This window comes from Cimex lectularius, unplaced genomic scaffold, assembly GCF_000648675.2.
Source record: "Cimex lectularius strain Harlan isolate CLEC.00 unplaced genomic scaffold, Clec_2.1 scaffold16, whole genome shotgun sequence".
Classification (NCBI taxonomy): Eukaryota; Metazoa; Arthropoda; class Insecta; order Hemiptera; family Cimicidae; genus Cimex; species Cimex lectularius.
This window is the reverse complement of record NW_019392679.1, coordinates 2,143,393-2,165,131: the sequence shown is the minus strand read 5'-3', so window position 1 is coordinate 2,165,131 and position 21,739 is coordinate 2,143,393. Positions and strand designations below refer to the sequence as shown.

The window sequence follows — 21,739 nt, the reverse complement described above, 5'->3', positions numbered from 1 at the left end:
TAAAAAAAAAGGGAGCTGACATGAGCTGGAGATAAAGTACAATTCTGAGTTCTACATGGATTTATTATTAGGTGAATATTTCATTAAAGTTTTTAACTTTTTACCGTGTTTTAATTCTTTTTTAACATAAATTCTTAAAGCTTTCATTATCTTCGAATAGGTTCGTTATTTGAGGGTGTTTGCTCTTTTCTCTTTCGCCGTTCCTCTTTGTCTTGTTTTCGGCCGTTTAATGGTCCCAAGTCCCAAGGCCACATCATCCCCATGTCCATATCTCGGCTTTTAGTGAAAGGGAAAGTTGCGACAGAAACGACCGTTCTTGCTCAAACCGTCCGTATACATATACAAACGGCCCGAATCAGCCAGGGTGACTACACAGGCTCAACTCGCGATGCGAATACCATTTCGAACCGGCCTTGGCTCCTTTGAAATAATAACGTCTGAAGATTCGGCCCGTGATTGATGGCTGTCTAACAAAGGCGACTGCGATTTAAACAAGATCTCTGAGGCATGACACTGATGAATGATTTCTCACCTTCCCTGTGTCCACCAGACAAACGTTTATTGAATATCGTCCCTTTTGGAATTTTGATGTTGCAAGATTTTTTGACATAAAGCTGGCCATCGTCACGCTGACACTGTTTTAAGAAAGAAACAATATTTCGATCCTGAATTCCGTATTTTAAAAAGCCTGATCGCACTCGCTGGTATTCTAGTCCAAACCGAAAATTTCAAAACCTTTACAGATGTCGAATCCAGATTGGAATTAGAAAAACATTGCCTTTGTTAAAAATAATTAACGTAAATGCTTCCTGTTGAATTAACTCTTTCCTTTTTCGTTCCTAGTCTTCAGCGAAATGGTTCCAGGTCTTCAATAAATGTCGACGACCCTCTAAAAATTACAATCGCATGGCTGGAAGATAAATTTAAATTTATTATTCACAGCAATTAAGCCCATAACAAGTTTCATATTTTGAATGCACAGCTGGACTAAGTTGTTATTATACGCAGTCATTAGCACTGAATTATTTAATTAGTTATCTGTGTATTATTAATTTCAAATTTTTATGCAAAGACGGTTGAGAACAAAAATTAGTGTCACGAGCGGGACTCGAATCCACGACCTTCGGCCGAACATCCCAACCGAAGATCGTGGGTTCGTGTCCCGCTCGTGACACTAATTTTTCTTCTCAACCGTTTGTACATAAAAATTGAAAAGAATAATTATCACTGAAGGCTATGTGCGGTACGTTGCAGAAACAAGATTGTTGACAAATATGACCGTGGCGCATAATTAAGAATCATCTTCGAGATTTTTATTTGCGGAGTGGCGCCGAGTGCTGGTATCGGTGTGCACGTAAAGGTGAAGGAGCGGGATCGAAGGCGGCACGCAAACACAAAACACAAATATATAAAACAAGATAAAGAAATAAAGAAAGAGCCAGAGAGGTCAAGAGGAATAAAAAAGAACAACCGCAAGAAAGATAGAAGCCAAAACTAATAAAGAGAAAAACAGGAGCAAGAAAAAGAGAGGGAGAGTGGAGAGAGCGAGCGAGAAGAAGAAAATGGGAAATGCAAGAAAGAGAGAACAAGAATAAGAAAGAGATAGAACAGCGGTAAAAAAGCGAGAGAACAAGAAAATATCGAAAGTGAACAAGAGTAGGAAGAGGGGGAGGTAGAACAAATGCAAGAAAGAGGGATAACGTGAGTAAGAAATATAATAGAATAAGAAATGCAAGAAAAAGAGATAACATCTGTAAAAAAGAGAAGAGAGAGAAAGAGAGAGAGAGCTAATCCAAGAAAGAGAGAGTGAAAATGAGAGGGAAAGAGCAAGTGCAAAATGAGAGAGATCAAGAAACGAAAGAACGAGAACAGGAGCTAGAAAGATATAGGCCAAAAAGGAGGAAGAACAAGTGCAAGAAGAACTTGAGCAAAAAGAGAGAGAGGGAGAAAACGAGCAAGAATTAAAGGGTAAAAAGACAAGAGAAGAGAGAACAAATGCAAGAAAGAGAGGACAATACCAAAAGAGAGAAAAAATAAGAGAAGGAGAGAGATCAAGAGCAAGAAACGGAGAGAAATAGAGCAAAAGATATATAGAACAAGTGAGAGAGAGAGAGAAAGAGAGAGATGGAGATAGGCAAAAAAAAACTTTCAAGACAGAAAGATGGATAAAAGATAATAAAGATGTAAATCTAGGAGGAAAAGTGAGATAAAGAAAAATAGAGAGAGAGAGAGAGAGATAGAGTGAGAGAGGAAAGAAAGAGAGAGGAAATGCAAGAAAGCGAGAGAACCAGAACAAGAAAGAGAACAAATGTAGGAGGAAGAGGGAGAGAGAACAAATGCAAGAAAGAGAGATAACACGAGGAAGGAATAGAAAAGAGAGAAAGAGAGGGAGAGTGAGCAAATGTAAGAAAAAGAAAAAACATGAGAAAGAAAGAGAATTGTGAAAGGAGGAAACAAGAACAAGAAAGAGGGAAACAGGAACTAGAAATATAGAAATCAAAAGGAAAAAAAGGAAGAACAAGTGCAAGAAAGAGAGAGGAGAAGACCAAGAGAGAGAGAGAGAAGAGGAGCAAGAAAGAGAGAGAGGGTGGAAAAGAACTTGAGAAGAAAGAATGGGAGGGTAAAAACATGAGAAGAAGAGAGAACAAATGCAAGAAAGAAAGGACAATACCAAAAGAGAGAGAGGATAAGAGAAGAAGGAGAGAACAAAAGGAAAATACAGAGAGAAAAAAGCAAAAGGCAGAGAGAACAAGACAGAGAGTATGTGTGAGAGAGAAGCAGGATAGGCAAAAACAGTCGCCTATGTCACGACAGAAATATAGATAAAAGATAATAAAGATGGAAATCTAGGGGGGGGGGAGTGACATAGAGAAAGAGTAAGAGGGGAGAGAGAAATAGGTAGAAACACAAACTGTAAGAACTAGACAGAAAGACAGCGAAAGAGAGAAATGAGACTGACTGATAAAGGTATAGGTAGAGTCCCATTCCTTCGAGAAGAGAGGGATGGAGAAAAGATATGGGTGAGAGTGAGGAGTGCGTTCAAGAGAGCGAGATTTGACTAAGGATAATGCGTGAGGAAGATTATGAGAATGTGCGCGATGCATGAGTGCCATTTGATGATCTTTACATTTAAATTTGATAGGAAAACATGCATCTTAGACACTTATTTTTGTCTATTTGTAACTTAGAATAGTTAGTATTTCATGTGTTTGACCATACCGGAGCTTCATGTAGTGATACAATGTAAAGATAATAAATTAATTTTTTATTTGTTTTCCTAAGCTTTGAGTTTTTGTTTAATAGAGGGAATAAACTGCAGATTATACCCAATGCCTTGTCACACACTTTATTAACGTGCTTAGTGAATGTTAATTTTGAATCCAAAATTACCCCTAGATATTTCATTTCTTTTTTTCCAAGGGAGTATTCTGCCTTTTACAACAACAAATCTATTAACATTTGTCCTAACGTTTATTAAACTTCGGTTTAAGTTTCATTGGGTCTGATCCATTTGTGAAAGTATTTGAAGCATTTCTTGAGAACTATTGAAAGATGGCCTCAGACGAAAACTGAAATACAAATTTATATTATTTTTTTGTAGCATATTTACTGTAAAACATGACAAGTTCATTCACTGCCTACTACTTATAAAGTGTTGGTAAGGTCAGAAGCAACAATTGACCCTCTAACATAAAAAATGACTTTCTTTTGTAATTCTGTCTTCAACTTTATTTGAAAAGTTAACAATTTTTAAAAATTTGTAACTTAAGAAATAAAAATTTCTTGAAAATGGCAGAAGATGCTGAAACGTTAAAATAAGTCCTCTGTTTATGGGAACGTAGACCAGGACAGAGACATGCGAAAAAGTCCATCCAAGGACAATAGCAGAAAATAGCAGAACTGCTAAATCTAGGATCTAGGACTCGAATAGTTGATCTGCTGGACACTTTAGACTCCAGAGGCACACCTGTAGGCTCGGAGTGGCAGAAACAAGCCTGTGCAGATATTGCCATGAAGAAGATGTCTGTTGGTTCGAAGGCTTGTGTAGGAAGGAAAGATACATATGTAAGTCCTCCATGAGGAAAGCTATGAGGCAATGGTTTCTAATCTGTATGACGAGATAAAGAATGCATCATCTGCGTACAATGCATAACATTTAGTTTTCGTTTTAGTTAAGTCGTTGATAGATATGTTAAATAAAATAGGTCCCAGAACGGATCCCTGGGGTACCCCAGCTGAGATAGATCTGACTGATGATACAGCATTACCAGCCACTACAAGTAAGATAAAAATTCTTCTCGAAACGAGGACTGGAAGACGATTACCTCGATTCTCATTGAATGTTGTAACGCTTCTTCAAATCTCAAACCTTCTTCGTACAAGTAAAAAAAAAAAAACTTCAGATAGAAACGTATCCTTCAAAATGTAATGGAGATGTTAAGGTGTCACTACTGTAAATGGAGGACAGACTGATTTCGTTTTGTCTCTCTCGTCTTTTGCCTTAATTTCCTAGAACTAAAAGGTCGGCTACCGTTAAATTGTGAATTGCGCATTCAACATTCCTTTGATGTGTGTGAAACGGTACAAAAAGACGGGAGAGTGAAACTGCACGGCTGAACCGTGTCACCGGGTCGCATTCCGGCCCATCGACTCAGCCGATACAGCTCTTTCCTCCCTTCCACTCGCATTTCTCGCACCCTGTCCCCAGGGTACACGCAATAAAGCAATTATTTATATTCTCAGCAGAAATGAGTCAAGGATGAAATTAATTGACGGGATTGGGAAATTGTTCGCCCGTTTTTACATCGATTCGGCCCTTTTTGTTTCAAAAATTCGTTACTTAATCTGTCTACTTTGTTTCCGATCAGTATAATCTCGCTGGCCTTGTTTTTCACACCTAAGCTTTAATGATGAACGCTGAAACACGTCTTACATAGAAAACCAGCGAGACCGGGCGGATCAAGATTGTCTGAGACGTTATTTGTATTGTACGCTATTGAACATGTACTGCAGCATAAAATTTTATTTTTTGGCAAAACGATTTTGACCTCATGACATGAGTCTTCTTCAGAGTTAATTTACAATTGTCTATCCAATAAAAAATCTTTTTTTTTATTTTGGTTTTTAATCTTAAATATATTGTGCACAAATTTTTTCCTTACTTTTTTTCTGGAAATTAACATTATTATTATATTAACCCATTTATCTCTTAGTGGTCATAGTTGACCATATAAATTATTCCAATTAATTAGTCTTTTTATCTAAGGTCTTGGTTGAGATGAAAAAGAGTGTCTCGAGCGGGATTCGAACCCACGATCTTTGGCTAAATACGCCGCTGCTCTGCCACTTGAGTTATCATGACTTCGATCCACTCAGACACCAACTCCCCATCTCAACCTACAACTTTTCGCATTTTCCCTATTTTTCCTTTTTCCATATGTTGTGTAATCAGGATTCGATTCTCAGCAACTTAAGAAAATGGCCACGGCAAGCTGTTAGTGAAGTGATTATTTCTTTACTTATTATATTAATCCATTTATGTTTATTGGTCATAATTGACAATATTAATTATTCCAATTAATTATTATTTTTATATAAGGTCTTGGTTGAGATGAAAAAGGCAGGGCCTCAAGCGGGATTCGAACCCGTGACCTTCAGTTCAATACAATTATTATATAGATATTTATGTTTACATTTTCTAACCAATTTAATCTTTCTTTTTCTTTTTTTAAGGATTGTTAACGTTTTATCTGTTATACCTTGTACATAAATCATACCAGCATAATTTTTTTATTCTCAATATCTTTATCATTGTTATTATTTTTCTTTAAGTTACTATAATAATTTGATTTTTGTTTTGCAATTATTTTTTCTAGTAAGTTTTTGGAGTAATTATTTGCTGTAAAATAGTTTTTAAATTGTTTTTATTATTATTATGAAATCTAATATCACTAATTTTGAAAAATTTTCGTTTTGAAATTATACTGTTAATTTTTTTTTTCATTGAATGTGTTGAATAAAAATTTAATATTCTATTGGTTGTTTTTGATTTTTTTTATGCCAATCTAATATTAACTTTTTGTGATTTCTTATAGTTTTTATATATAGAAATGTGATAAGATTTTGTTTTACTTTTTCCATTATAAACTTAAATTCTTGTAAAACTTTTTCTAATTAAACGTCCTTAATTATTTAAAATATTGTATCATCAAGATATTAAAAAAAAATATTCCTATAATTTGTGTTTTTTAAAATATTGTTAATTACAAAACGATTATGACCTCATGACGTGAGTCCTCTTCGTTGTTAATTTACAATTCTCTATCCTACACTTAAAATCTTTATTTAAATTGGTTTTTAATTTTCAAATATATTGTATTAGTAAATTATATGAACATACCAGCGGACTTCCCTAAAATGTGCCTTTTACGTATAAATTAAAAGAAATTAAAAAAGGTTCATATTATATTGGTATAGAAAACCAAATACAACCAATAAAATATTAATTTTTTTATTCATCACATCCAATAAAACAAAAAATTAATTTTAGTTTCAGTTTATAATTTTGTAAACAATAAATTTTAAAAAATACTAGATTTCATAACAATAATATAAACATTTTAACAAAAACTTTTGCAGCAAATAATCAAAAAAATCTACTCGAAAAAATGATAACAAAACAAAAATTAAATTATTATAGTAGCTTAAAGAAAAATCATAACAATGATAAAGATATTGGGGAAAAAAATTATCCTGGTATGATTTATGTACAAGTTATAACTGATAAAACGTTAACAATCCTTAAAAAAGAAAAAACAATAGATAATAATGAAATGTACAAGATGTATCAGCATATGGACAATAAAAATATGGAATTGTTTACCACTTTTATGTAAAATTAAGGATAAAATGTATATTTCTATAGTTGTATGTTTAGTCATGTGTAACTGTAAAAAGACATATATAGAAAAAACAGTTCAATTGTTAAAAAATAGAATATACCAACATTAAAATAGCATAAAACAGAATAATAATGGGACAGGTCTTTCACAAGGTATAAGTAGTAACAAACATAATAAAAAATTTACAAATGTAAAATGTATATTTAAAGAAAAAAATGAGAAAGATTAAACTGGTTAGAGAATGTATACATAAATATCTATATATTAAAAAAAAAATCTTTTGTTAAATGAGAATAAAAAGAAAGAAAAACAATGAGAACATAATAAACTACTCCACCCCCTTCCAACAACCGAGACCATGGTTTTTTCACCTTTGAAGTTTGGTTTCTCCTCCCAAAGAATTATCAATCACAATAATGCATACATCATTAGAAAGGTTATTAAATGAAGAAATTTTTGTGTGATTGGACAGCCTGTAAGATTATTTGTAAAAGAGAGGCAAATTTTTGAATTCCTCCGAAAAATCCGGATTTCTGATAAATTTTACATTTATTCTGTTATAAATTAAATTTAAGCGCGGCGCAAAGGAATAAAAGTGGTGTAGTCCTGTAGAAAAATTTATCACCCCCCCCCCCCAAAAAAAAAGAGTCAAAACTGCGAATATATTAGGTAAAATGCGATTTATAGCATAAGGTCCGATTTTTTTTTTTAATTTATTTATATTGTTTTTGAAAAACACAAGAACAATCTAAGTCCATATTGAACAGAGATTGGATATTCGCTCTAGCGACATTCTATTCCATTTTCGATGAAGATTCCTAAAAAAAAAATCATACTGATCCAAATCCACCCTGTATAAATCAGTAAATCCTCTTTTATATTAATAATTTCTTAATTCCCTGTCCACGTTTAAAGTTACTAATGAGATCCCTTGAATAAGTCAGTTTCGTACAAAATGATAATTTCATTTGGTTTGTTTATTTTAAAAATTATTGCCCTTTTTCTGGCATACAGTTGTAAATCTTAACTGTAGAATGCTTTTTTTATATTATAATTATATAATAAAATATTCTTCTCATATGTTCATTGAATAAAGTACTTTTCCATTCATTCATATCTTAAATTATTTCAGGTTGCTATGACTGGTGACTTCATTATAGCGGTTGTTTCGATGATACTCGCAAACATTCGCCACTGCGATGTAACAATAACTATTAGCCAGGTATATTTTTCATGAATTTTTGCGTATTTTTATCTCCTAAAGTTTCTGTTCTAACCATTCAAACTGGTTTAGACTAAAAAAGGATTTAAAAAAAAAATCAAATGTATCTAATTTTTGTTATAGGCTATTTCAGATTTAGTCCAAGGAGAATTCATGCAACTCGGCGCCAAAGAAACAGAAAACGAAAGATTTGCTCACTACCTTACCAAAACGTACAGAAAAACGGCCAGCTTGATGGCCAATTCGTTGAAATCTGTCTGTCTTATTTTTCAAAATTGTTATGAATAGAATTTGATAAAGGCCTCTAATTGATCGTTTCTTTTGCAGACTGCACTACTCTGTAATGCAGATGATCAATTGTGTGAATTGGCTTTCCAGTACGGACGGAACATCGGCCTAGCTTTCCAGCTCGTCGACGATCTTCTTGATTTTGTCTCTTCGTCTGATACGATGGGCAAACCGACAGCGACGGATCTAAAACTAGGACTTGCAACTGCGCCTGTCCTGTTCGCATGTGAAAAGGTATTCTGTCTTTTCATTTTTTTTTTTCAGAAAAAAATTTCCTAATCGAAAATTTTCTTTTTCTAGTACCCCGAATTGAATCCGATGATCATGCGCAGATTCCAGGAGCCGGGCGACGTCGAAAAAGCTTTCGAACTCGTACACAAATCGCAGGGTCTCGAGCAGACACGCTTTCTCGCGAAAAAGCATTGCAACGAGGCCCTACGCTTGGCCAATTCCATCGCGGAATCTCCTTATCAAAAGGGATTGATAATTATGCCAGACCTTGTCATCAACAGAATGAAATAGCACGAATCAGCCTTGATCAAACAGTCGGCTGTCGCGACTAAATCGAGTGTTTAGTCTTTCTGTTTTTGACTGCTTAAAAATTGCTCAATGGCATCACAAATAGTTTAAGTCAATTTTAAAATGAATATGTTTTTAATGTAATGTGTTATTAATATTACTTCAGCTTAAGACATATATGACAAAATACATATATTTCTCTGTTAAACAATCGTGCACAAAATTGAATTATTTTTTACTTACTTATTAAATTACCTTCTTTTTTCTTCTTCTTCTTCTTCTTTTTAACTAGAAGCTTGAACACATTAACGAAGTTGTACTCAGTATTGACAATAAATAAATTATACACATTAATTTTTTTTTTTTTTTTTTAGATTTCTGGAGTGTTGTCTTCTTACGATTCACATCTCCAATTAAGTTAATATGAAATTGTTAGATATTAGAGAGTGCTAACTTTATAAATAGCTGGTATAATTTACGGTCGAATAGGCGTCTTGGAAATAAAAAATTTTAAGTGATGTATATTATCGTTGTGTGTCTGGTAGTAATTAATTAGAAAAATAACCAAAAATTAAATGAGCACAAATTTTACACACTGTCTTATGACGTTATTTTAGCAAAATATAACTAGGCATAAAACGAGAACAATCGACCGCCATGTGAAGATTGTAGTTTTTATTTATCTGTTTTACAACGAAATATTTATAAAAGCAAATAAGAAAGAAAATTTTTTTTTTCTTTTTAAGCCAAGAAAAACCGCGCCTTATAGTCTTTATTAGTTCATGGTTCATTTTATGCACGACGCTTTGTACCATGATGACAAATGAAGAAATCTACTCAACATTTGAACTTTAACGATAATTTTGAAAGGATAATGTGTTTATATTTATTGACAATGATTCGCATAATTGAAGTAAAAGCGTAACAGGCTGACACGATATAACTAGCGCTTCTGGCTAGTTTCAATGTATATTATAAAATAAAATATAACTTAATAACAAAAAAACCCCATTTTCATACCTCAACTTATTAGATGAGATAATTATGTTTTATTTATAACGTTGATTATATATAATAGTTTGGAAATAAAAAGCTTGTATAATTAATTATTAATTATTGGTATAATTAGACTATGTATTATTGAAATTAAAAAAAAAAATTAGGTTGTAATAATATATATTTAATTATTATCATACTTGTATGTACATTAACCATGTAATATAACTCTATATATAAATATGTATATAACTACAGTGGATACAACTATTTTTGTATATAATATATATAAATTTCACATATACCAATTTATTTTGTTTGTGGTATTGGGGTATATTAAGATATTGTTCTGTAAACCAAATAAAAGAAATATTTCATAAGGGTGTTATCAATTTGTCTTTTTTTTTATATTATCCCAGTGAAGATTCTTATTTTTAATTAGTTAATAGCGTAAGCTAAGGTAATTTGAAAGTTTAAATAAAATAGAAAAATGAAATAAAAGTATATAACTATACAAAATGAAATTACAAATAGGCTGGGTCGACAGAGAAGCTCTCATGTATCAAGAGCACTGTTAATGGGTGGTCCTTGGAGGATCTGACTCGCAGAAGGAGGGTTGTCCCCACCAGATTAAGAATAGGCCGTGTGAGTTTGACACACGGACACTTTAAAAGCCAAAGCCCCGAGTACGTGTCCGGAATTCTCCTGAAAGTTTGCTCGATGAGTCCCACTTAATTGAAGGGTGCAATTCCTTGGCTCCATACAGAGAGGATGTAGTTGTAGATGTAGATGTAGATATAATTGCAGGGTATACTGCACCCTTTAAGAGCTGTTGTATCCCCCGTTCTCGGCCTAAAGCACATCGGTGAGTCCTATTTCATCAAGAAACTTGATTAATAGGCCCGGTTTTAGTGGTTGAAGCTCTTCTATGGTCACATTATACATCCCAAAACATTTTCTCCTGCAGGCTAGTGTAGCTCCGCAGTTTGTTAGTAAATGTGCTGGTGTCTCTTCTGCCTCCTTGCAGAATCTACATGTGCCATCTTGGATTGTTCCAATTTTCTTTAGGTGTCCATTTAATCTACAGTGTCCTGTTAGGAATCCTATTAGGATTCGCAATCTGTTCCTGCTTCCTTTGACACATTCTGTGATTTCTTTCTTGCCAAAATTGGTGAAGATAATAGAAGGATTGCCTATGTCCAATGAGTTTTCCCTAATTTCGTGGTCCGCTTGGCCAATTAATATATTACAATTAATTAAGGTTTTTCGAGGTCACGATAACTCAAGTGGTAGAGCAGCGGCGTATCAAGCTGGAGATCGTGGGTTCGAATCCCGCTCGTGCCATTGATTTTTTTATCTCAACTAAAAACCTTAATTAATTGTAGTAATACTAATAATGGAGTCAGACTAGCAACAGTCTCAGCATGAGTATAGGCTCATCCTTATCCTTTTATTCTTCCATTCAAATATGATAAACTAATACTACATAACAATAATAAGACATAAAACACAATAACACTTCTTTTTCTTTATCCTTTATCCTTTTTTTTTCCAGTTTATTACCCCGCAATTTGTATTTTCTTACATTTCATTTTTCTGCCCCGGCAGCCTCAAAAATGTCTGGAAATAAAGAAATCTTGCACGCACAATTCTCATTCAAACATTAGCAGGCAAACATTCAATGGTATAACAATTTGCGAAAAGACCTAAATCTCATTATAAATTCCAATAAATTTGAGAAAGCTGAAAAGTGCTCTTCAAAAGAAACACTGGGGACCCAGTAACTCCTGTAAATCACTCGAAAGGTTGAGCCCCTAAAGGGTTGCAAAGTGCGACAGTCGACCAAAATATATTTTACAGTCAGAATGATACGTTCTCCACTTCGCATACATCGAGAGCAAGTTGGAAAGTTGTTGCCTATTAAAAGCCTATTAGGTAGGCCGTCCACTGGAGCCGTTTTCGGCCGAATAGGGCCGGATGATCCAAAAGCGAAGAAACTAATGAGCACGCGTCCATTAGAACCAATTCGTTCGGTCGTGTTGGGCCGTGTACGGCCGAAGCACTTTCCGATCCAAATAAAGTTGGATTTTCCAGTCCTATTCGGCCGAATGGTTACTTCGAATTCAACTGTCAACCACGAGACATCAAACGCTCACCATTGTTCTTTGCTTTTTGCTTACCTTTTCGTTTCGTTTTCATTTCGATGGATTGTGAAAAATTGATAAGCGCGGTTGAGGAGCAGGCTCTTGGGACATGCGTGATCCACTCTATCATCGGAGAGATGTCCAGCGTAAGCTGTGGTCAAGGATAGCTTTAGAAATGGAACTTCCAATATTTTTGTTTATTTCTTTCATTCCATTTGTAAGTAAACTAAGAATTTTCGAGCAGCAACAAATCTTCTACATCCATTTAGGCTGTGTCATGAACTGACGAAAATCGGCTACAGTGGACGACGGCGTTCGGCTATATTGCCGGTCGTCCGTTTGGTGAAATAGTTCGGCTGTTGAACGGCCGTCGTAGTTCGGTTCCAATGGACGAGCAGCTTTATGGATGTGACCTAGTCGCAATCTAGAGAGAATCACAAGTTCTTTTCTCTCAAGTTCCTCAGTTGGCCATTTATGTACAACTGGCTTAATTTCTTTCATACTATCTCTACAGACATTCCATCTTGCCGCCAACTTTCGTTTGATAATGTTTTTAACATAAAAGACTATATCATCTGGACGGAGAGGAAATTGATCTGTTATTTGTAGCTGCTTATTTAATTGTTCTTTTTATTACCTTTCTTCAAATGTATATAGCTTATGTGTGTTTGTGCTGTGCTTGTGTTGTGTCTGAAGTGTTTGTGTCGTGTTTGTGTCGTGTTTATGTTAATACATTAGGATGAATGTAATTTATTTGCGTGAAAGGAAGGGGTTATTTACCCCGCCCCGAGGAATATCGAGTACTCTGGGGTGAGTGTGTGATGTCTGGGGAGTAAAAGTAAGTTATTAGCGCGAATGGAGTGGGTTCGGCCCCGCCCCGAGGAATATCGAGTACTCTGGGGGAGTGAATGTGACCAGACTTCTATGTTTGTGGCGATATATATGTTATGTATTGTATGTTGTGTATCTATTCTTAAATTGACAACCTGAGGTACTAACAAGAGGCTAGCTTTTTAAAATAACGACGTAATATACAAGTAAAAGCAGAGAGTCAGTAACCAGATCGAGATGCTCAAATGGCTGCAGTTCAATACAAAATACGCGAGAAATACAGGAAAGGGAAGGAATACATGCGGAGGGCCGGCGATGACCTCAGCTGTTTGTCGGCCCATAAACCTTCCACTTTATATATATATTACCTTTTTAATTATTAATATTTTATTTTTATTTATTTTTTAATTTTTATTCATTTATTTATTATTTATTATATATATTAAGGTGGATGGGGCCAAGTCCCAAGGATCGAGTGTGACCTATCCTTAGGTAGCATAGTAGCACTTCCTGTCTTCTCGTTTTTGTGAAGAGTTGCCACTTTTTAGTTGTATTTTTGAAGAAGTAATTTGGTCAATAGACCAATAAATATAATGAATACGGACAATTTTACAGCAAATAATTACCCCAAAAAATTACTAGAAAAAATAATTGCAAAACAAAAACCAAATCATTATGGTAACTTAAAGAAAAATAATAACAATGTTAAAGATATTGCGTACAAAAAAAATTATGCTGGTATGATTTATGTACAAGATATAAGAGAGAAAATGTTAACAATCCTTAAAAAAGAAAATGCATTCGATCTCAATAAAGATCGAAACGTTGGCACGATAAAGAAAATGTTTTTCTAAAACCTACGTCACACCAGACCGCATCTCACGATCTCCAAATTGAGAAAATCTTCAGAGCCGAACCCGGTACGAGTCATTTTGCCAGATGGTAGAAGTTGGATTGGATTGGTTGAATTGATTACTTTAGTAACACAAAATCTTGGAAATTAAAGGACTGTTAAAAAATGCTCAAGATAATTGTATGAGAGTGGAATTTACGGGGATTCCAGTGCATTGCGGGATCTTAGGTAAAGAGCAGGTAGACCTTGCGATGTAGGCTACATGCAGCAGAGGGAGTTTATACATTTATATGGATACTGAATACATTTATACTGTGTACTGAAAAAAACCGAATGTGAAGGGATAGAAACGTTGGTATGAGGAAATAGAAAAAGGTTTGGTCTATAAAGGGATGTTCCTCAACGTATCATTCCGTTTTCAGGGACTATTATTTTTTTTTTTTTTTTTAATTTTACGAGGGTTCGCAACAGCAAAGGTTATATCAACCCTCGGGTGATTTTGAAAAAAAGCCCATTTGTAAGTATGTCGGGTTCGAATGCAGGGCCGCTAGATTCGAACCCGGGACCTTTACCTTACAGTGTTGAGCGCCGTGTCAACGCCTAAACCGTTGCGGCCACCGATGTCCCCTTCAGGGACTATTGTTAATAAAAAAAAAGTTCAGGATAGCCAGTAGGTTAAAATCTAACCACGGAATATGTAAAGCATATCCAAAGAAAATTAATTTGGATGAGGACAAGTGGTGTGAAATTGACGAAGAGGAAATTTTGGAGCACATCATGCGTGTCCAGCATACTCAGCAACGGGAAGATATGTTTCAGGGAAGTAAAGACAAAGTTTAACAATAATTTACGATTACGATAGCGAAGTCTCAATCATTGGAGGTGTACTGCACAATCGCAAACGTTTTTTAAAAAAATAAATAAAAGGATAGAAAAATTAGTTAAAAAATAACTTAATTGATACGGCTCGAGTATAAAACTGATGCAAAAAATTGAAAAACCAATGTAAACAAAACGATTTTTTTTATGATAGACAAATGTAAATTAATACTGAAGATGACTCATGAGGTCGAAAACGTTCCGTTAATAAGTAAAATTCCATTGTTCAATAACATACAATAAAAATTATAAAGTTTTAAAATAAACAGCAAAAAAATTAATTATTAAAAAAAAAGATAGCAAAAAATTAACAGCAGTCGGCTGAACTGTCACAGATTCTGCGATTTGGTTATCTGCAATGCACGTGAAGTTTTCTGACCTCTCATCCGAAGAGGAAGGTGTACATGTAAACCATGAAAATATATGTGTACCTGGAGAAAGAAGAAAACGTAGTCCATGAGGATTCAATCGGTCCGCTAGTTAAAATAAAATAAATAATTAACTTGATTAAAATTTTTCACAACAGTGAAATCTATCCTGGATATATCTATCTTAGGGATAAGTTATAGTTGTTAAAATAAGAAAAAATTAGGGTAAACGATGATAGGGAACGAAGGTTGTAAATCTGAAGTGGCGATCACCAAGACGGGAACGACGTGACGTCCCGCTCAAATGTGGCAAACATAACTTTAAAATAATTACATTGTTGGACAGATAGATAAGAACGTAGAAGGGTGTCGCAGACCCAGACTGGAACCACGTCAAGTTTTCCACGAACCTGGAGAACAAAGTTGCAATAGTTGGACAACCGATCAAATAAATAACTATCGACTAGTTATTTAGTGCTGAAGGGTTGTCATACAGTCAAAAATATGTAGCGACGTGGGACATCGTAAATTGGGGTCGCGTCAACCATGTGCCTTCGCCGGTTCACCCGCGTCGAGAGACTCCTCCGACTTTTGATTTTCCTTTCCGCCCCTACTCCGGTAGAGAAACTGGTATAAAAAGGGACGACTGGGAAATCAAAAGTCAGTCAAAACCAGAGACACCCCATTCAGTCAAGACCAGAGAGAGACTTACCTCAGTCAGTCAAAACCGGAGACTCACCCTCAGGGAGTGAACAGTCAACTCCAAGAGACGATCCGGAACAGAAGCAACCGCACTTCGTCTGGGACTCAACAACGGAACTCAGCCAGCCAGAGCCAGCGAGGATCAGCCTTTGCGACCCACCGAACCAAGTCGACGGACGAGAGAACAGAGGGAGCTGGGGGTGCTGTGGACATTAATCGTGGCGAGCGTCGTTCGGGGGAAGTCCCTCTGTTAATAGACTCATCCCATATTTAGAGTTGTGGCTAACTTGTAGATTGATTAAGATTCTGTTGTTTGGGTACAGTTAAGAGACGGAATTGTGTTACAATAAATGTTAAGGAATATACTCACTGGTTTATTGAATTCTAGAACCTTACCTTCCCCTACGCAAGAATAAGTAGCGACGCGCTTACGCCGACTCCTCTTTTGTCCCTTCGACAAAAGCAAGCGAGTGTTGAGAGGTTATTCGGCCGCCGCGCCGTCGTCCGCTTACATCTACATTCTAGGTCAAAATAGGCAACTATTTTACATGATTTTTGTCGTTAGTCCGACATCAGCACTCTGCAGTTCAACACTGCCACCTACGTTTTAGACGTCATCCTCCTTTGAGCAAAAAAATATTACTCAGACGTTTCGCAAGCATTCGATCTGGTCTGGCATCTACTCGTATCTTGGCGACCGTTCCTTCTAGGTAACATACGGATCTTCCCATTCACCATCCATCCCGTACAGGTAGCTGCCCCCCAAGATAGTGTGGACCAATCCTCTACTTAATATACATCCCTACTTACCACAAAACTTCCCTGTTCACATTTGCGATCCGTCCTTGCCGTCCGGTCCTTACAATCTCATCGTACCGTCCTTGATGCTTGGGTGAAGAAATGGAGGATAAAAATTCTAAAAAATTAAATGCTCCACGTAGTTGAAATCCGTGAGAACACCTACGTACTAATCACCCTTTTTCATTTTTAACTATAAATAGATAGATGTAGATATATTAGACGGGGTGAGTATTATACTGAGTCCCTTAAGAGCTATTGTATCCCCCGTTCTGTGCTTAAACCGGTAAGTCCTAGTTCATCAAGGAACTTGATTAGTAAGCCCGGTTTCAGTGGTTCAATCTCTTCTTCGGTTATGTCGTATGTCTCAAAACATTTCCTCCTGCGGGCAAGTGTAGCATCACAGTTTGTTAGTAGGTATGTTGGTGTCTTCCCTGCTTCTTTGCAGAAATTTTGTTAGGTGTTTAGATTGTTTGTGTCCAATGAGTGAGTTTTATTGTTCCTTCACTTTCTTTTTATAGTTGTATCTGAGGTGCCCATGGAGAGTGTGCATTCCTATGCCACAGAAGGGTTCGGATCCTATAAGCTGTATAGCACCCATTCTTCTTGAAGAGACATCCGCTTTCTCGTTTTTTAACTGTATTGACACTACCAAATTTTGTAATTCTACTTTTGTTTATAGGACAGAAATCATGAAAAGACATTTTTATGTTGGACAACATTCTATCCCGGGTTGCTTGGGGAATCCGGCCGTTCAATAATCCACTATGAGCTGGGATCCAAAATAAAACACTTTTTACCTGATATACTTAATATTATTACAATTAATTAAGATTTTTAGTTGAGATGAAAAAAAGTTAATGGCACGAGAGGGATTCGAACCCACGACCTTCGGCTAGATACGCCGCTGCTCTACCACCTGAGCTATCGTGTCCTCGATCCGCTCGGACATCAACTCCCCATCTCAACCCCACCTTATGAGTTTTCCCTCCTTTTGTCATTTTTCATCTCAACTAAAAACCTTAATTGATTGTAATGATTTAATTGGTCAAGCGGGCCACGAAATTAGTGAATATAATGAACTTAATATTATTGTCCCAATTTTTGATTTGTCCGAACTAATCGCTTCCAGGGAGCTCATAGAATCCGTCAAAATCAGGACTTCTGTTGTACCAGTAACGTTTAAGTGAACATGACGTATTGCTATCTGAATACCTTTGTCTCGTAGTACATTGAATCTAAATATCCATTTTTTTATAAATAAAACAACAAACAATGATCAACTTAGTTGTTTATTAATTATGCTTATTAGTTAATAATTGATTATGTAATTTATATCATCGATGTCGACCCGTGCCATGTGATGTGAGCATCAGGCCACCTGTAAACGGTTATAAATATTACAAGAATGATTTAATGAATTAAAACAATAAAAAATAAACTTACTTTGTTTGAATGAGTTTCTCAATGTTCGCTATCGGGGTGACGTTCGTTTCTTCGCTGTGTATCATCGAAGAGCCGGACGTCTGCCGGGTATCGACTGTCAGTTGACTTTGGCTTCCACCACAAGTGATATACCTCAGGTCGAATCTGAAAATTTGAATTTAATGTAAAATCAAAATTTAAATACATTTATAACGTTTAACTATGTTATTAAATGGGCTTATGCATAAAAAGCGTTTTCTCTGCATGTACTTCACGTGGATTTTGCGGTACCGTTCGACCATCATACACATCTTCAAACTTTATACTGCCTAGGTCTTTGATCAGCAGGGATTTAAAGATCACAAACTACCTCCATATTCCTATTATACTTTAGGAATGATGTAAAGTCGATAGATCAGCTATTATTCAACAATATATTTGGTAGGATCGGGGATATGGCCTAATCCAAATTGGGCCACATCCCGGATCCTACCAAATATACCTTAGGAACGAAAACGTCATCCATCCAGGGTTTTCTTCCTTGGATTTTTCTTTTATTTATACCGCTTTAGTTGGCCTCCCCCAGGGAGGCATACTTGCACCATTTCTGTTCACATTCTACACATCTGATCGACAATGCATCTGAACAGACATTTTATCTTTTTTACAAATATTGATCTCTTTTTTTCTGCTACCTCCGACTTTCAATGCCATATGTACTAACTAAAACCCGGGATCAGGGTCAAGGTATTCCATAAATTCCATTGAAGGCTATATGGAAGCCTGGAATGTACATCACGTGGATTCCGCGGTTACCACTCCGCCGTTCATACGCATCTTCATGCTTTACACCGCCTAGGTCTTTGATCAGCTGGAATTTGAACGCTCTATATGGAAGCACAAGAGCATGCGTTCACAAACTACCTCATCTTCCTATTATAACTTAGGAACGAAAATGCCATCCAAGGTCTTCTTATTTTATTTATACAGCTTTAGCTTTAGCTGGTGTCCCCCAGGGAGGCAAACTTGTTCCATTTCTTTTCTCATTCTACACAACTGATCTCCCAATGGATCTAAACACTCGACATTTCATCTTTTCTGCAAATATTGACCCTCTTTTCTCATACCTCCAGCTTTCAATATGTACTAACTAGAACCCTGGATCAGAGTGAGTGTCAAAGTATTCCATCAAAAAATCTCATATTTTTCTTTCTGAATTAAACATCCTTCCATTTGTCTATTTTTTCAACAGAGAATATTACTTGGCCCGGTCTCTCGGACAACAAAAGCTGTGGCACATCGACTTCTCAACTGAGCGTCGGTTGTACTGAGGATGAGAGAAGACTCGTACATTAGTTCATTCCATGATGTGGAGCAGCATCCATGATCCAGCAAACATCTCTGTCGTACATTCTCAAAAAGTCAAAAACGTTTATTCTTTATTGGCAATGACATTCAATTGGGATTTTATTGTTGAGGTGATTGAATTGTATGAAAGTTTACCATGTTTATGAAAGTGGTGGACAATGATTATATTACCACGATAGAAATAAAAGAAATTCGATCCTCAACCAGTTGGTCGACATTTTCAAAACAAAGGATACAAATGCAATGAGAGATGCGGTATTGATAACCCCTAACAATGATCAAAAATCGTAGTAGAGAACTTAAGTTCTATGTAGTTCATCCCTGTAGCGAGAAATCGTAACCTTTCATGTAGTGATGATTTCTCTCATGACTGTCTTTTGTTTTCTAATCAAGGGGGTAACAAGGTGGAGTAAATATAAATAAGACGTTAATCTTTTTTTTTGCAAGGTTTTGGCTGAAATGAAAAAATAGTGTCACGAGGGGATTCGAATCCACGACATTCGGCTAAATACGCCGCTGCGCTAACCACTTGAGCTATCCTGACTTCGATAGTTCGATCCACTCGGGCACCAACTCCCCATCTCAACCTACAACCTTTCTAATTTTCTCTCTTTTTGTCATTTTTTTGGTGTCCGAGAGGATCGAAGTCACGATAGCTCAAGTGGTAGAGCAGCGGCGTATTTATCCGAAGGTCATGGATTCAAATCCTCCTCGTGGCACTAGCTTTTTCATTTCAACCAAAACCTTACAAAACAGATTAATTAATTGAAAGAAGTAATTTGGTCAATAGACCACTAAATATAATGAATAAATAAGACGTTTTATCCATCCTTAAATAGTTCCTCCAATCAGCGGGTTCAAGGGAAAGATCTTTCATCAAATTGATATGGGTATTACGGCTTCTGTTCAGGAGCCACTTCTTACACCATTTCCTCTTCGATTTTTTGCTTTTAATATGTAAATAAACAGAAGAGTAGCTCAAGAGATCGTCATCCATTTTGAGAAGGTAATTCACTGGTTGAGGTTCGGAGCGACTGGCTGTGGAACGGTCGTGAATGCCCCTCAAATTTCAGGCACTCCAAATGGAGCTGTACGGCTTGGCGCGGTTCCATTTGGAGTGATCGTGAATGGCCACCTTAATAGCCTTTCCGGACTTAAACTATATAGGCCAGGAGTGTCAATGTGATGGGAATACGGGTATGGATAAAAGAGGTGGCCACAATACATTCTGCACCTTGCCAGCGACTCTTTTGTGTAGGATCTTGTTTGCGGCATTCCTCTGCTAGCTGCAAGAGTCTACACCTACATCCTCACAGAAACGTGTTCTGCGGTCTTCTCTTCTCCTTTTCCTGCACAGTGTTTCTTCTGTCCGTACTCCTATTCGGCCTTTATGGGAACAGTACTCAGTCAGGAGTCGAACAAAGATCCTAGTTCTATTGCGATTACTACCTTCCTGTAATTCCTTTGTAAGCATTGCGGATGGCCCTTGAATTGCTTTACGTGCCTCGTGCCTGCGGTATTGCTCCTTGCTCATGTCCACCCTCTCGCCTGTCTCTATATTGCGAATGCCTCGGGAGATTTCAACCTGAATAAAATCAGGGGATACATCCTCGACAGTAACGAAAAACCCAAGGAAACCAGTAAGCTAATTTAATTCCTGAAAAATGTTTATGTGTTATGCCTGCTAGCTTTTTATAACGAGCCAAGGCAAACCACTCAGTCACAGTTGTCCTCTCGCGGTCGAATCGGATGACCCTACTTTCAGGTTACACAATGAGGAAGAAGAAATTTATTCCCGTATTATCAAAAGACCTAGGGAAAAGAATTGCATCAATAACAGTCAATGTCTTAATACTTCTTAAGAAAAGGATCGAATCAATTAAATTGAACTGAAGAACTAGGAAAACACAGTAAGATAGCAGGCTGCAGTGCTTCGGGAATACAAACCCCGACTATCTAGTATCCATATTCATCATCATCATCATCAATGCCCTAGTACTTTCTTAAGGATCTAAAGAACTAGGAAAGTACAAGTTAAAAGTCTGCATTTGGGAGTACAAAGCTCCGGCTTCCTAGTGTCCCGTAATCACCATATAATCTTACTCTCTTTTGCCAATGCTTTTTAGCAGTCATACACCCGCAACAGAAAAAGTGTTATAATAAATAAAACTTGAAAGATTGTCACCTTCTCTCGGCATGGTAATTGTGAAGAAGTTCTCGGTTGGTGTTGAACATGACGCCGAAGTGGCCGCATGTCGAAACGACCCAAACGGGCAACGAAGGTGTCTTCAGCCTGGAACCCGGAATATTAGATTCGTTGTCTGCGTCTATGGTATCCATCTGAACCAAGAGGCCGATCTCGCTTCTGCTTAGAATCCCCCATTGGGCCGTAGCCTGAGAAATCAATTGAATTTTTATACCAGAGTTGGTTTAATCGAGTAAAT

The 21,739-nt window shown here is 36.3% G+C and overlaps 2 protein-coding genes across 7 annotated transcripts in view; one reads left to right on the top strand and one right to left on the bottom strand.

The window, feature by feature from the left end:
• LOC106661461 (decaprenyl-diphosphate synthase subunit 1) overlaps positions 1-10,319 on the top strand; it is a 96,226-nt gene extending 85,907 nt beyond the window's left edge. The window contains exons 5-8 of the mRNA XM_014384873.2: positions 8,035-8,124; positions 8,248-8,379; positions 8,452-8,646; positions 8,713-10,319. Of these exons, the coding sequence (XP_014240359.1) occupies positions 8,035-8,124; positions 8,248-8,379; positions 8,452-8,646; positions 8,713-8,934 (639 nt within the window). The 3' untranslated portion in view covers positions 8,935-10,319. The remainder of the gene's footprint in view (positions 1-8,034; positions 8,125-8,247; positions 8,380-8,451; positions 8,647-8,712) is intronic.
• A 7,457-nt stretch (positions 10,320-17,776) lies between these two features.
• The window catches only part of LOC106661460 (inactive ubiquitin carboxyl-terminal hydrolase MINDY-4B), a 52,607-nt gene continuing 48,644 nt past the window's right edge, over positions 17,777-21,739 (bottom strand). For all 6 annotated transcript variants that reach the window (XM_014384868.2, XM_014384870.2, XM_014384872.2 and 3 more), the window contains 3 exons: positions 21,481-21,689; positions 17,949-18,092; positions 17,777-17,883 (listed from right to left, as the gene is read on the bottom strand). In XM_014384868.2, coding sequence (XP_014240354.1) covers positions 17,835-17,883; positions 17,949-18,092; positions 21,481-21,689 — 402 coding nt within the window. In that variant the 3' untranslated portion in view covers positions 17,777-17,834. The remainder of the gene's footprint in view (positions 17,884-17,948; positions 18,093-21,480; positions 21,690-21,739) is intronic.